The sequence below is a fragment of the Loxodonta africana genome, chromosome 2 (genome assembly GCF_030014295.1).
Source record: "Loxodonta africana isolate mLoxAfr1 chromosome 2, mLoxAfr1.hap2, whole genome shotgun sequence".
Lineage (NCBI taxonomy): Eukaryota > Metazoa > Chordata > Mammalia > Proboscidea > Elephantidae > Loxodonta > Loxodonta africana.
The window spans coordinates 144,862,077-144,878,416 of record NC_087343.1 but is presented as its reverse complement, the minus strand read 5'-3'; the positions used below and the strand labels follow the sequence as shown (position 1 = coordinate 144,878,416).

The following is a 16,340-nucleotide window of genomic DNA, read 5'->3' as shown; positions in this document are numbered from 1 at the left end:
AGGCTGCTAACCAAATCGTTGGCGGTTCAAATCCACCAGCCGCTCCTTGGAAACCCAATGGGATAGTTCTACTCTGTCCTATAGGGTCTCTATGAGTCGGAATCAAGTCAACGGCAATGGGTTTGATTTTTAGTTTTACCGGTTTGAGGCTGGTCACCTGCATGAAGTCTAATGGATATCCAAGGAGGCACATTATGAGCCAAAGTCACTCCTAAGAGCAATTTTACTTCAAAGAGACCAATCATTTGCTTAAAATGGTTCCTAGCAGTACAGTTTCACTCAAAGAAAACTTCAACAGCATTAAAAATGATTTACCATCAGCCACCAAACCTGATGTTTTCTTTGCTATAGTGAAAAAATATATATACTTGAGTCCATCATTTTAGTGTAATTCTAAGACTTCTTTATTATAAATCTAAATGCTGAGAAGGACTTGAATAATAACCCTCCCTAACCACCTCTTGTTAGAGGAAAGTGAAATCCTACAAGATTAGCTAGTCTCCTCAGCCTGTCATGATTAGTAGTTAAGTCAAGAATTTAGAACCCAGCTCCCAGTACCAACCAGTTCATTGTTCTGTCTTCCACACACCACTGTCTTTCTTAAAAGGTTCTGTCACTGAGCACCACACCAGTCCGTGGCTCTTTGTGAAGTATGGAACAAGTCATTAGAATAATCAATTAATTAATAATCAATCAGCCAAAGCTTTGGGGTCATCACACCCTGTAGTACACACAAGGAAAAGGACAAAGTATGTCCCTGGCTGGGCCTCTACCTGCTCTCGGAATTTTTTGAAGACTTAAGAAAGCAAGTGATTGAATATCACTAGTACTGTTGCTTCACATCAGCTGGAATGGGCCTTGAAAGTGTTACTATAATGCTTGCATTCTTTACATCTGTCCCAACCATTTGAAATGGAGTGTATTTAAATTTCCAACAAAACATAAACTCTTTATCAGTTAGAGTGTATTTAAATTTCCAACAAAACATAAACTCTTTATCAGTTAAAGTGTGTTAACAAGCATACAAATTGCTGAATTCCTCTGTGAGCCTACAGGCACTGGGCTTACTGATACATGCAGCAGTGGAAACATGCCTTTCCTATAGTGCACAGCCAGAAGTGCTCAGCAACCTTACAAAGGATAAGATTAACCTTGTCCTGCTGGCATTTTGCCTTTCCCCAGGGCAATGGAGGACAACAGCAGTACCAGGTGGAAGAATGAGCACCTCTTGATAAAAAAAAGTAGTTGAATATAAAAAAGGCTCCTGATGGGAGTGGGGTAGAGTTTATCACAGAAAGAGATCCGTATCTCCCTACTATTTCCATTTAAATGTTGTTCCAATGGAGAAACAAGCACTTATAAAAAGGGATAGATTCAAGAAGAAAAATTTTTTTCTGAGTAATAGTTACTGAAAAAGAACTGCTGTTCAAATTCACCACGATCGTTGGGATAAAGACTATGGCCCCCAGAAAAGTTGCAGAGATACTACAGTGGAACTTATCCACTGCTTTTTGTTTATTTGTTTTCTTAACAGGTGAAAAACGCAGCTGCCAATGTACTCAGGGAAACATGGCTAATTTACAAAAACACAAAACTAGTAAAAAAGATCGATCATGCAAAAGTAAGAAAACATCAGCGAAAATTCTTGCAAGCTATTCATCAGTAAGTACCATTTTCCATTTTCATCCTGCTTTTGTATCCCTGGCTTTTGATTCTTGTACTTGATTATTATTCTTGTATGAAGGAGGAAAGAAGAAAACATTCTTATGTCTGTTCCCAGAAGACGTTATTTGGCAATTCAATAATTTCATAAGTGAAAACTTGAGAAACGCTGTCAGTTCCTTACATGATTAAAAATCACTGTTGGTAGGATCCTCATTTGATATTTTAATCATGTCTTCTCAATTTCTGTCTTTAGAAACAATCATTTCAGTTCAAGTTGTACTGCTTAAACTTATTTATCCATATAGTTTGCTCTAGGATGTTTAGTTTGTATCTACTGCAAAATCTTGAATGAAAAAATTAATATTATATGATCCATCTGGATTTTTAACATATTGCTAGACACCTTTATACAAAAATAGTGTGTATAATTGATTTAATACATACATTGATACTAGATTTTCATCAGAATTTTAAAGAATTTAAATTTTTTTTTTTTAAAGAATTTTAAAGGATCTTATATGCTCAGGTATAGTTACTGTAGACCTTGCATTCTTTTATTATTATTCTGTGTGTTTAATTTCATCAGGCCATTTAATTGTTACACCATGTAACTATCATTGATTTCCAAAGTAAAAATCTGTATCTAGCAAGCTTTTACGATAATTTGAAAGCACAGGGTCTTTCCCCCAAGGCTCGCAGCATCTTACTGTAAGTATTATTCATGTGGGTGTCAATTATGATGCTACACAGACTTGCTTTTAACATTTGTGGCTCAGAAAAGTGAATTTCTTCATGTAAGCTACCAGGGTAATGATGGAAAGATGGGTTAATACCAGGTATCTTAGGTATATGACAAAGTGTGTCATCTCAAATCGGAACTAGCACACAGACAAGAAAGCGCTGAGGCTGGAATTTTTATTTTACTTATTTAGGTAATTCATATATAATATAGTATCACTAAGATCCTGTGGAAATCATTAAACATTCATCTTCTATCCTTTCTGTCCATCCAACCGCCCTGCCTAAATATGTATCATTGGAAATGTGGAATACATCTGTAATTGTGGACATATGAATACTTCTAGGACAATTGTTACCTTCTTTAATGAAAATAAAATCCATGATCTCTGAGATTTAAAATAGTAGGAAGCTCTCCACATATGATAGAGTAGCCAGCCCTCCCTTCGCTGCCACTCTCACACTCTTTTCCTTACTGCCACTAACACACTTTCCTAAGACAGCAACAGCATTTCCCTTTAGCTCTGTGACTTGAGCAGCCACAGAATTATGCTTTTTCTCCTTTGTAAGGAAAAGACAAAGCTAGAATTTTAAAATACTTTTTCACAATCTAAACCCATTGCTGTCAAGTTGATTCCAACTCATAGCAACCCTATAGGAAAAAGGAGAAATGCTCTGTGGAGTTTCCAAGGCTGTAAGCCTTTGTAGAAGCAGACCACCACATCTTTCTCCTGAAGAGCGGTTGGTGAGTTTGAATCCCCGACCTTTGGGTTAACAGCTGAGTGCTTTAACCACTTGCAACCAGGGCTCCTTTTTTCACAGTCTAAAAAAGATGAAAAGGGAAAACACAGAGGACCATTACATTCACCCTGGTTCACAGAGGAAGCTTGATTTCTGGAGCTCACAGTGACCTCTGTAACCAAGCGCCATCACCTAGGAGCATCTGAATTCCTTAAAGTTCAGACCCGGGAGACCCCTGAGAGATGCTGAGCCTTTATCTCTACTTCCTCAGGTCTGTCTTCCTGTCCAAGGACAGGCCTCTTTCCCCAGGTAACTCACCCATTATATACCTTTTCTGTCAGAGTGGGCTTTCCTCCCATAAACCGTACAACACAGCAACTCCAACATTCACACAAGAGGTACATGTGGCATACTGTGGAGAAATCATTTCTTTGTACTTTTAACATTTCAATGCTAATCTGTGTTATTCAAGTATACTATAGAGGAAACTTACCTTGATGGGTATGAAAAGGTGTGTGTGTCCAAGTGGAGAGGTGGGAAGGGTGTGAGATGATATGGAAGTGAGTGAGTGTGGTTGGGCTATGTGTAGAGCAACCACACATCCATTTCTTCCAGGATCTCACTTGTGTCCCTTTCCGTCATTGTAACCTATCAAATGTAACAACAACAACAACAAAAAATGTTATTTGCCTTTGAGGCCTTGGAAGAATTTACATATAACAACAAACCCCAAAAATATCCTTTGACAGTGTTTGTAATATAATTCTATAGCCATCTGTGTAAATGCTGGGTGTTTATCCTATCTTGTCATGGCATTCTTACATCCTGGATGCATTCATACTCAAAAACTTGGGGGAAAATTTAGGTGGTGGCTATAGGGCCGTTCACTGTAAAATTCTATCCACTTTGCTCTAGGTTTGAAATTTTTCAAAATAAAAGGTTAGAAAAGTCTTCAGGCAAACTAAATTTAAAAACTGTCCTTAAGCTATTGGCAGATGCAACACCCTGTAAGGCATGTTAAGCTGATCTTCAGGGCACTGTGGTGTAGGATCGGCGAGCCCTTCAGCATGCTGCTTTGGGATAGACTGATACAGGATCCACTTGGGATCCCCCCGCTTCTGTCAGACATTTCTCATTCTGTTTCTTCTCTAGCTGTGTGCACTTCTAAAGTAAATGAGCTTCGAGCAACTCAAAAAAAGGTTCTGAATTGTTTTATAAATTAGTCTTGGGGTTATTGGGTTTCCTTTGTGGCGGGGGGTATTTATACTTTGAGAAACCCGCATAACTGACTAAGTTTATTTCTAAGGGCTGGATTATTCTAATCATGTATAATTATCTTTTCATTTTAAGTTAGTGTTTGAAGTTTAGGAGTGATGTGATAAAGGAAAGCACATAGGGCTCGATTCTTAAGGGCAAGGCATTGCCCCTTTTTCAGACCCAGTGAGGCCCTTAGCCTGACTGTCAGCATCTGATTAAATCAAACCTTGCTAAATGAGGGAAATTTCAAAAATTCATTCAACAGAGCTCTCCTGGCCTCTCTTTTTCTGTGATTTTCCCTAAGAGCTTTTCAGCAGCTCTCTCCCACCTTCTACTGATCCCTCTCTATCTGAACTCTCTTCCTCTTTTCCAAACCTCATAGCCTCTCTACCCAAGATGGGACCTCTCTAATCTCTGATGGAGACTGAACTCTCCAGGCTTTCATCCTCTTGTCAATAGTGTGTCTTTTTGGATTGGCACTTAGTGTCATGAAACATCCTGCTTTTCTATCTCTTAAGCCTTTTCTGGTGGCAGCATTAACTGTAATGCTTACCATTCTTGTATTTCAACTATGGACCCATCGGTCAACATGAACTTGCCTCAGAACCAAGAAATCCAATACAGTCATGTGCCGCATAATGTCTATTCAGGCAACGTCTGACCACATACCATTCCATGGTCCCATAATGTTATAATAGAGTTCAGCAATCCCTATCAGAGAATGGGACATAGCTGAAGTAACTGGACGTAGAACACAACAGCTTCCTGCATGCAACACGTGTATGTCTTGTCTCTTGTATGCAAAGCGTTTGTACTGCCAGGCATACAATAGTACAGTACATATATAACTTGTAATGCACATGTTTTAATAGTCAAAATAAACACCTATGTTACTGGCTTATGTATATGCTACACTGTACTGTCGTTCATTATTTCAGTGTGAACTTTCCTTACTTACAAATAAAAAGTTTACCATATAAGAGCACGTAGTTCTACTCGTAGGCAGCAGCGTCAAATCTCTGTTTAAACAACGTCCAAATCACATAACGTCCTATTTCACAGGACATATTGTGGACATTAAGCGATGCATGACTGTACACAATTTATATAGCATGGTGTGTTGGATTATCTAGCTTTCAGAAAGCTAAGCTTCTGAATAGCCCTAACTAAGAAAAGATGCAACCATCCTCCTCAAAAAACAAGTCATTATAAGGACATTGTTTTGAATATTGTCCTTTTAACTATTCCACATTCATGTTAAGCAAAAATACTTCCTATAGTTTACCATCACGTATCAAAGAGGCCAAGATGACTTTATGTAAGTTCTTCCTTCTGAAGCTAAGTGCTTCAGGTGGGGGAAATTTAGTAGAAATGAAGAAGGATGGTAATAGAATTGAATAGGGTTTCCTCTTTGATCAGTATCCAAAATCCTGTGGAATCATAGCAGGATCTTCCAGCTAATGAATCGAGCCCCCTGTGCACAACTGAACTCCACTCTGTTATTTTATTCCAGGATATTTTACAGTTTCTTTTCTTTTGTTTTGTCTTTTTATTTCAACAAAATGAAAATAGAGCTCGGAAGTAAGTTGTGTGAGCCGCTCCTTTCAACATTTGCAGAATTTTCTACTGGCTGCATGCACCCAGCGGATCCTTTATTTGTGAATTTTAGTAGTCTGATTGCTGCTATGGAAATGTGATCCAAAATCATGATATTTTCCTGTGATAAGTGAAGTTCACAAGGAAGAAATCAACATATGTTTCTTATTCTTCGTTTTCTGGGGGGCAAAAAAGTGTAATATACATCTGCATGTTACCTTTTATTCTGGCAGCTGTAGCTCAAGTAGCTTTTTCACTAGCTCTCCTACAGTACAGGTGGTCTAAAAACCAACAAACCGAGATGATTTAAGTTCAGAGAGGATTAGAAATTCCAATCAAACAGGGCTACTGTATATCAGGTTTCCAGAGTAGTAGAAAATAAAATGGGCAAAATTCTACTGTCAGCCACATAATATAGCAATGTAAGAGAAATATATTAGGCTCATTGTTTGTAAGATGAAGTACTCACCTCACTAAGGGACCATCACCAGCCCTTCCATCTGACTTGCAGAGTTCAGGATTTCTTTTGTGCTCAAGGGCTACCAGAGGCCTCTGGTCCATCGTTCCCAAACGCCAGTCATTCATGTGCCATCTATACTATTGCTTACTTCAGTTTGAAAAGTAAGCTTGATACAAACCCTTATAATAAATGGATAAAAATATCTCACAGTAAAAATAAGGTAAAACCAAAACCAAACCAAACGCGTTGCCATCGAGTCAATTCCAACTCATAGTGACCCTACAGGACAGAATAGAACTGCCTCGTAGAGTTTCCAAGAAGCACCTGGTAGATTCGAACTGCTAACGTTTCAGTTAGCAGCTGTAGCTCTTAACCACTGTGGTTTCCAAAATAAGGTAAAGGTGCAACAATTGACAACTGAAACACTGGTATTGGCTTTGAGACAATGTAGAATGCTTTGAGGTGAGATCCTGATCTCTGTCTCTTTAAAGAGAATAGGAAGGGTTTAGGGTAAGACCAGTCTGAGACCTTCTTCTTGCAACAGTGAAGAATTAGAAGAGAATTCAAGGGAGTAACTCTCTCTCTGTTTTAGAATTGTTTGATGTCTTGTTTGAATACCACGACACTCATCTGCTGATATAAATCCAGCAATTCAGAAACACTGTCCTAATTCAACCCATCTCATTTCATACCTGAGGAAACAGAATGTCACATTAGGGCCAATGAACATAGAATCTGTGTCTGGCATTCCTGCTCTCTCTAGTATACCTCTGTGTAATGACCCACTGATGTTTGAGGAGTTTTTATTTTTTACTTGTTTTTAAAAGGCATACACAAAGAAGTATAATTGAAAGAAACCCTTGTAAGTACTTAAATATTTCTCAACAATATACTGGATCAACACATGTTTTTAAATTTCTGTTAGACTGGAACATATTCCATATTTATAATAGCAAAAATAATAATAACGATCCAATTAACTTAGTTACAAGTGTTCTAACAGAAAAACATGCAGCCTCGATGGCAAGCTAAAAACTTAAAACTGTTTTATACTGTTAAAGACTGTGTTGTAGATAGGTGTCAGTTAAACTCTTACTGGCAGAAGGAACTCTGTCTTTACTGTTGAACAGATTTGGTGACATCTTAGATATCATGGTTTCAAAAAAAAAAATCACTAAACAACATGAACATTTGTTCAGTAGAAATTTCCCTGGCAGTAAAATCTTGCCCTGTAAGTTTTTATTCCTTTTATATAATTACCTTTTTATTTAAATTGAAAAATAATCAAAAAGCCATCTATTCAGCATTAAAACTATTACTTTATAAAATGACTCATCATGAAAGTAGTAATCTTAGCATGGATTTTTTTTTTTTTTTCTTTTTCATCAAGTAGCTCAGAGAAGCTTGCTTCTCATTTGAAGCAAGGCTTAAAGAACAATAAATCACTTTCCTCTTGTTGAGAAGTCTTAGTTTCTGGTACATAGTAAATGCCAAATAAATGTTTGTTGAAATAATAATAGGAAGAGTTCTCACTCAGAAGGATTTTTTTTTTTAATGCAGCCTTTTGACTGTCAATGAAGTACACACAATGGTATTTAAAATTAGCTAAAAGTAACCTTACAAATAGCAGTTCCATCTGTCAGATAGTTTTTAATTGTCCTCTGATTTTAATATTCACTAAAAAATTAAGAGAAATTCTCCCAAGGGCATAGTCTGGTCCTCCTTCAAATTCAATGGCAGTTTAAGATAAAAGTCAAATGAAATACAATGAAGAATAAGAGAATTATGTGTTTTGAGTTATCTTGCTGCTGGTTGAATAAAAGCTTTATTTTTGTTAATAAGAATCTCACTTATCACTGCGTTTTCATCAGGTTCAAATACCTAACCCAATCCATTTCAGACTAAACAGGGCTAATACCTGTATCTAGTCACGTAGGCATAGGAAGGTACTCATTGCTCCAACATTGATGAATTTCCAGTTGCTTTGCATATTTCTTCCTATGTCTATTTGTCACGATACTGGGCTTTAAGGAATGTTTTGGCTTTTTTCTCATATGGTTAAATCCTTATGAGCCTTTTTGAATTCAGCTTTAACTACCTGGTAAATAGTTGTCCTGAGGACATCTCATTTCTTGCTCTTTCTCCTTTCTTTTTTTGTGGTGTTGGGGAAGCATGCTTCTCATTGTACCAGATACATAACCAGTTTGGACTTTACCCCAGATATTCAAGGCATTATCCACGCAGTTATTTGCTCTTGTCAATTTTGTGCATGCTCTTTGGAAGGCATAAGGTAGCCATGGAAGAAAGGGAACCTATCTGACTTCAAATTCTGTCTTTTAGATTGAGAAGTGTAAAAATGGAGCAGAGGAAACTGAATGACCAAGCAAATACGTTGGTGGACCTGGCAAAGGTATGTTCTAGGTGGTCAGGCTTCATGTTTGTATCTGTTAGAACAAATAACTGGACAGTAGCTAAGAATGCTTCAGAAGAAGACCACCAAAAATTTTAGTTAATTGATTAATCAAACCAACAAACCACATTTAAAATGATGGTCCAGCCTAAAAGAATTTTTCTAAAATGCTTATATTAATATACTCTTTCCTTAATTATTAATTATTCAACTCCCATTCTAAAAGCTTTCCTAATTAGAGTAATTTGGAAGTACAACAAGAAACATAAGTGGAATATGAGATGATAACTTTGTGATTGTTACTTGCAGTTCAGCCGCATACCTCTGAGAGCAGAACTACATCCTGAGTGTGCCTGTAGGCTTAGGGCCAAGTAGGACTAAATAGGACTAAAAAAAACTAATCATTAAAATTGATTGTTTTAAGCAAACTCAGAAGAATATAAAATTGACAGTTAAAAAAAAAAAGCAAAAATTACATCTTAAAATGAGAGTTATCTCTCAAAAAGATAGTCACCTTCTAGAATATATGCTTCTTTCTCCATTTCATTATTTAAAAATCATGCCACTTGTTAAAAAAATACATTAATAGTTCACAGATTTTTCTGCCACATTTGTAAGATTTATTCAATTGATTGTTAATTATTCTACCAAGTAAAAACCACTCTCAAAATGTGAATATCAACAATGAAGACATGGCTAAAGGGAGCATTAGAATAGCATCAGTGCTTCAACACAAATGCTTTGCAAGTGGCAGCTCTAATTTGGACCTGTATATGCTGTTGAATGTGTGATATATCAGCTATGCCCTCTACTAATGCCTCAGAGAAATTCTTTTGAAAATTACACATTTGGCCTAGTCCCATTGCATAATGTATCTCAATTATACTCATTTTAAAGTATAACATCGATAACATACTACAAAAATATGTTAAAGATGAATATTTATCTTATAACTAGAATGAGAAGTGAAGTATTTAATGAAATCACCTCTAGGAGAGCAAATGTTCTGCACTGAAGCTGAGAAATGCACATATGAGGCATGACGGTGTCCTTGGTTAATCTTTATGCACATGGCTCTTGTATGGGCATGCCATAAAACAAAGATGGGACAGCCTCTTGCATCCCTCCAAGGTGAAATTATAAAAGAAATCAGGTATTTTATGAAAAAAGAAAACAGGTCACTTGGAAATGTAATGCAAACATGTACTTTTTCTTCAGTTGTATATCTGTGAGGCAATATGTATTTATTTCAGGTTATTTCCCCAGTACCATGCTTATCATGACTACAGGACTGTGCATGCCATAAGGATTCAGTATGTGCTGAATAAATGGGTGTTGTTCAACCAGGAACAAGACTGTATAATAAAAATAAAGTGAATGGACTTTTTTATCTACGTGACCAAACTGAAACTAAGTGCCTGTGTTCTAATAAGCCCCTTTACTTAATCAGTTCATTTAGTATCTTTAAGATTCTTGGTTATGAAGCAGAAAAGAGTCCATATTATGAAAGGAAGTGGAATAGAAAGAGAGAAGGTTTAGACAAAGGGGTCTCAGACTTGGGAAAGGCTGTGCTGGGCAATTTAACATCCCTAACCTTCTTCTGAGCTTATCACTCCTGGGGTCCTCCTCCCTTGTCTCTCTTGGCTACTTCAGGAGATATAACTGGGAGTCATAGTCATCAGTATACTTTGGTCAAGACAATCAATTACAGGGTTCACTGAGATACCAAAAACATCTTCCCATTTCAAACCACAAAACTTTGATTAAGCCATAGCCAGCAAGGTGAACTGGGGACTTCAGCATCTCCCCTTTTATTCTTTCACTAGTAACTTTTAAAAATGGTATTTGACCCAATGTCTCAAGGCCTATAATTTGGTATTTGACTCAATGTTGCAAGGCCTATAATTTGGAACATTGGACAATGGAAGATATTTAGAAATTTTTTTTTTATTGCTTTAAGTTACAAAATTACTTGATTAAATCAGTTTGTTCTAAACTTCATTCGTATTCCACCCTCAAAGTGTCAGCTACATCCCAGTACCATCTGTAATATTATTTATTGTTCTTTAAATTTGCTTGTTTTTAAAAATTAGCCTTGCCCTAATTAATATTATGTGTTGAAAAATGAATTTGATGTGCTAAGTTTTTTAAAATGATTGCTAAAATACATACATAACTATTAAGTTGAAACATGTATGTTTATCTATATACCACCTGAAGTCATTGAGCTTCTATATACCACCTGAAGTCATTAAGCTTACCATAAACAGAAGCTTCACATTTTTGCAGCTGGATCACATTAATGCCCAAAATCTTAACATTCTAGATCCTGGCATTGAGCAGACACACTCGATTTGATTTGAAAAGTAAACTGTTAGGTAGCTAACACCCCTTATACATCGGGTGTCACCATCAGGAGACCAACAAACATTAAAGCTCTAAGTATTGACAGCTCCCTTCCAGGGCAAGTGTAATCAAGCCTCTTAGTTCTCTGTTTCTATATTCCTCTCAATCCTGTTTTCCAGACCCAGAACATCATGTATGACATGATTTCCGACTTAAATGAAAGGAGTGAAGACTTCGAGAAGAGGATTGTTACCCTGGAGACAAAACTAGAGACTTTGATTGGTAGCATCCATGCCCTACCTGGGCTCATCAGCCAGACCATCAGGCAGCAGCAGAGAGATTTCATTGAGGCTCAGATGGAGAACTACGACAAGCAAGTCACCTACAATGCTGAGCGGTCCAGGTCCTCGTCCAGGAGGCGGCGGTCCTCCTCTACAGCACCACCAACTTCATCAGAGAGTAGCTAGAAGAGAATAAGTTAACCACAAAATAAGACTTTTTGCCATCATATGGTCAATATTTTAGCTTTTATTGTAAAGCCCCTATGGTTCTAATCAGCGTTATCCGGGTTCTGATGTCAGAATCCTGGGAACCTGAACACTAAGTTTTAGGCCAAAATGAGTGAAAACTCTTTTTTTTTTTTTTTTTCTTTTAGATGCACAGGGAATGCACCTATTATTGCTATATAGATTGTTCCTCCTGTAATTTCACTAACTTTTTATTCATGCACTTCAAACAAACTTTACTACTACATTATATGATAAAAAAATATAATAAAAAAAGTTACTTTCTGCACATACTTGTTTGGTCACTTGGCACTTCTAAAGCTTCTTTTTTCACATTACACTGCAGGTAAAATGGCCGATGGTCATCTGATGCACACTGATAATTTTCATTTCCAAAAGGTTGGTCTGTTGGAAGAAAGACATTCAATTACTCCATACTCTGTTCAGATTTTCCCTCATTAGGAAATATTAGACTTAAAACAATTTGACCCAGGCCAGCTTACAATTATTTTCAAGTTTACAGTATCTTATATTTAAATACACTGTGTTTTTAAATTATTTGGAAAGTGAGGCTGATATATAAGAACACATTTTTTTTATAAACAATGGGCACAGATTCCTTCAAGAATTTTTTTCCCCCCAGTTTACCAGCAAACGTACATGGAAAAGGTATCAGGATACTCCACTGACTCTAAACTGATGTATTCATATCTTCCCATGTATTCATTTATTATGAGGGGCCTTTGATGCATTCTAAGTGCTTGGAGTATTCATAAAAGTATTCGCATATGCACGTTTTCATAGTTCCTAAGGGCATAATGGAGCCCTGATGGCACAGTGGTTAAGAGCTCAGCTGCTAACCAAAATGTCGGCAGATGGAATCCACCAGCTGCTTCTTGAAAACACTATGGGGCAGTTCTACTCTGTCCTATAGGGTCGCTATGAGTCGGAATTGACTCGATGGCAACGGTTTTTGTTTGGTTTTTTTTTAAGAGCGTAATGAATATATATATATATGCATAACTCTTAATATGCCACATACCACCTAGCAGATGGTCCTCTCTTAGTCTACACTTGCATATTTAGTACAGGGAAGTAGGCGGGATCTAGTAAATTTCACAAGTTTTACCACTCGTTTCATGGACAGTTAAGGTCGATTGGGTAAAAGAGGACTACTGAGTAGTTAGTGCTGCAAAGGCCTCTCCTTCCAAATTACTCTAGGAACCCAGTAGTTTTAGAAGAGTCACTTTTGAGGTGACAGCAATGTGGAGCCGCCTCACACGCTACTGTTCCTGAGTCTGTGGAAGAGCTGGTCTCTGGTGGTGTGGGTGACACATCATAAGAACATGACTTTGTTTGGACAGCTCTTCGCCCAACCTGCTTGAGTGGACCTAAACCTAAAAATTGCTCCATTTTCCCAGACATTTGCTGAAGGGGCTTGTGCCCTCCTCATCTTTATTTTTTCTATCAAGTATTTTTCTTTATCATTAGAGTGGTATATTTGATGCATCTTCAATAGTTCAATGAACAAAATAACTTATATTCCATAACTGATAGAAAAATCAAAGACTTCTTTTTAAGACCAAGGACATAAAAGTGTGATTGCATTAGATTGCATGAGAACAGCTTACCATTTATTACCCATCCAAAGTGGCTGAAAGTAACGTATACTTACATATCTTACATACATCTGTGTTGGAGGAGGGGAGGGCCTGGAAAGTCTTTTAATAATAAGTGGAACAAAAACAAAACATAAAAACAAAGCACTGCTAGGACTTATTGCTGAGTTAAATTAATCTTTTCATCCTGCTTCATCAGGATCTCTACTTCATGGACAGAATTAAAATTTCTTTTGAAGTATTCAGGCTACATATAATAACATATCAAGTATTTAAAAGTGTAAACATTTGATGTTAAAAAGAGAAGTTCTGAAAAACTGATTAATTTATTCTTGCAACTGATGTAGTTAATTCTTAGATATTCTACCTCTGTTGTGATTAAAAGGCAGAGTAGCAGATAATTAAGTTAAATTATCATCTTACTGATCAAATCATACCACCATCCCAGAACACTAGAAGACTAGGGAAAGGGTAACGCATTGTTCCTCTTGGTGAAGAAGAGGAAAGAGAAATTGAATTTTAATTTAGATGTCATTGCCTTGTGTTTATTCTCTTCTTCCTGATTAGCTAAAGCTTCTCTAGCAGAAATCATCCTTTTGCCCTCCACAATTGATCTCATTTTTCCCACTTCATCTATCTGTGCAATATATATAAAGACTGGGAAAAATATTTTGGTCTGTATTTTTAAAAATTGTTGAATTAAGACTAAATAACTACAATTTAAAAGAGGAGGAGGAGACCCACTCATCACATAGACATTCTAGTCAGTGATTTGCTGAATAAACCATACTTCACCAAGTCTCCTGTCAAGTGGCTTTGAACGTTAGAACCCTCTAAAGGCTCCTAGGATGCTTATTCTTTTGTGGTAATATATGCCAGGCTCTAATTTACACTTTGTTTTTAAGATTTTCTACTAATATTTCAGTTCTTCTTGTCACACCTCAGCCAGCCATACCCTGGCCTCACTGTTTTTCTACAGCATGTACAAGAGCTTATGGCTACCACAAATCATTTCAAATTACAATGACACCATGTTCCTTAATAGTTTTCTTCATTTACACACAGCGTCACAGGTTAGTCACTAGAAAGAAGCCATTGTCTTAAAGAAATTTGGATGAACCAAATGCACGACATGTAGTAGATCTAAGACATTTCAAATGCTAACTCCTTAGTTTCTCCCCTCTTTGGAATTGTTTTCCAAGAGACTATTCATAAAAGCATCTACTATGAGCAAAGAATTATGTTCTTCAACAAAGTATGAGAACTGGGAGAAAAAGATACTGGTTAAGATTAATATGAACTTTGAAGGATGGATTAAAATTCTACAGCCCTCCTAATTTTGCACTTTGCTGAGTCTTGAGAAGGAACATGGAAAGAACACGAGGTTGAGTCAAGCCTGAGTTTGGAACTCGGGCCTATTAAAAAAAAAAATTATCAGTGGAGCTGCACAAAGATCGGCATCTATCTCAGCATATGTTGGTAATTATACACCCTGTTACCTGTTTAGCTTATTATAACTCTTAATACCTGGCAGTACACATTACAAATTCTCACTTGTCTACTTAACTCTTGAAGGAAGTTTCTGGACTCTAGGTTAGTATGTTCGTTCCTGATCCTATCACTTTTTTTTTTTCTTTTACTATGACCTAGAACATCAATAAGTCCATATGCCTTGATTCTGGCAATACTCTCTCCCCTCTTCTTACCATCCCACAAAATCTGTGTATAAACATGACCCAGAAATGCAGAGGGTACTTTGCTCTATACCTGGGACTTAGGGTACTTGACTAGGGGTACACTGGGAAGGTCCTAAAAGTTGGAGTAAAGGGTTCAATTCCTTCTCAGAATCCATCCCTGTAAGTCATGAGCTGCCACCTGCTTCTCTCAGTCTGGGTAGCACATGCTGATACTGTTTGTGTGTTTTAACTGAATTGTCAAGTCAATCCACTAAAAAAAAATGATCAAACCTGTTGTTCAATAAATAGAATTCTTGCAGGTGTTGTGAGGCTTGGAGCACTCTGGAACAAGTGGTATCTATAGCATGAAGGACTTTTCATGTTTGTTAGGCCATGGAGGGAAATAAAGGCCTGTAAATGCTCCTTTCCAATAGTTCTATTAAATATGCCATCAATCAGTGAATCCAGAAATAGAAAACATGAATTATAATTTTGCAGCTATTTTCCACTTCAATTTCTAGAAATACTGTTTTTTTCTTTTTCCCCTCCAGAAAATGGGCCTTTGTTTAGTTGTGTGTTTTCTTCCACCCCAATGCCCATGCTCCCCAGTAATTAGATATTACTGCATTTACTTTTCCTGGCAGTATCAAGAATGTTTTGGGAAGTTGCTCAGCTTAAGGTCGAGCTGAAAGCCAGTACAAGAGAGGCAGTCGTCAGCAGGCTGTAGCCAGGTAGGAAGCTGAGCAGAGGGACACTTTCTCCACCATCTTCCTCCTTTGTTAGTAACTTGCCTCCCCAGCTCCTTGATAGGAAAGCAGCTCTTTTCTCTCCCCATAGCCAACTCTTCTCAACTCCGCCTGGGATGGATCTCTCTTAATCTTTCAACAACCCTATAAGGTGGGCATGATTGTTCACCTCCATTTTACAGATGAGGACACCAGAAGTAAGTGTCTTCCAATTTCTAAAATGAGTTAAACATCAGTAATAACCTACTTTCTTAGAAACTTAATTATCAATTTCCCTGGGGTCCCATATTCTGGCACACATGCAAAAAAAAAAAAAAAAAGCTTCTAAAAAGATAATATTCCTTGCTAGTCAATCCTGTCACTTAAAAAAATATTGAAGCAGTGATATGGAAAAAATACAAACATTTGAGGACTCTGAATCAGTTCAACTCCAAGGGGGAAAGAATACACACTTTGGGACATTTGGGGGTTGTGATTCATAAGGAAATCCAACAAAGCCAACATTCTCACATCCAGAGACTGACTTCTGCTGAAGCTAGCCCAGTAAATGAACCCTCAGCTGCCCAGACCCAGCACTTCG

At 37.2% G+C, this 16,340-nt stretch overlaps 1 protein-coding gene across 1 annotated transcript in view; it reads left to right on the top strand.

The window, feature by feature from the left end:
* Positions 1-11,803, top strand: part of KCNN2 (potassium calcium-activated channel subfamily N member 2) — a 161,249-nt gene extending 149,446 nt beyond the window's left edge. Inside the window, exons 7-9 of the mRNA XM_010590597.2 lie at positions 1,535-1,662; positions 8,798-8,867; positions 11,393-11,803. Of these exons, the coding sequence (XP_010588899.2) occupies positions 1,535-1,662; positions 8,798-8,867; positions 11,393-11,680 (486 nt within the window). The 3' untranslated portion in view covers positions 11,681-11,803. The remainder of the gene's footprint in view (positions 1-1,534; positions 1,663-8,797; positions 8,868-11,392) is intronic.
* The last annotated feature ends 4,537 nt before the right edge of the window (positions 11,804-16,340 follow it).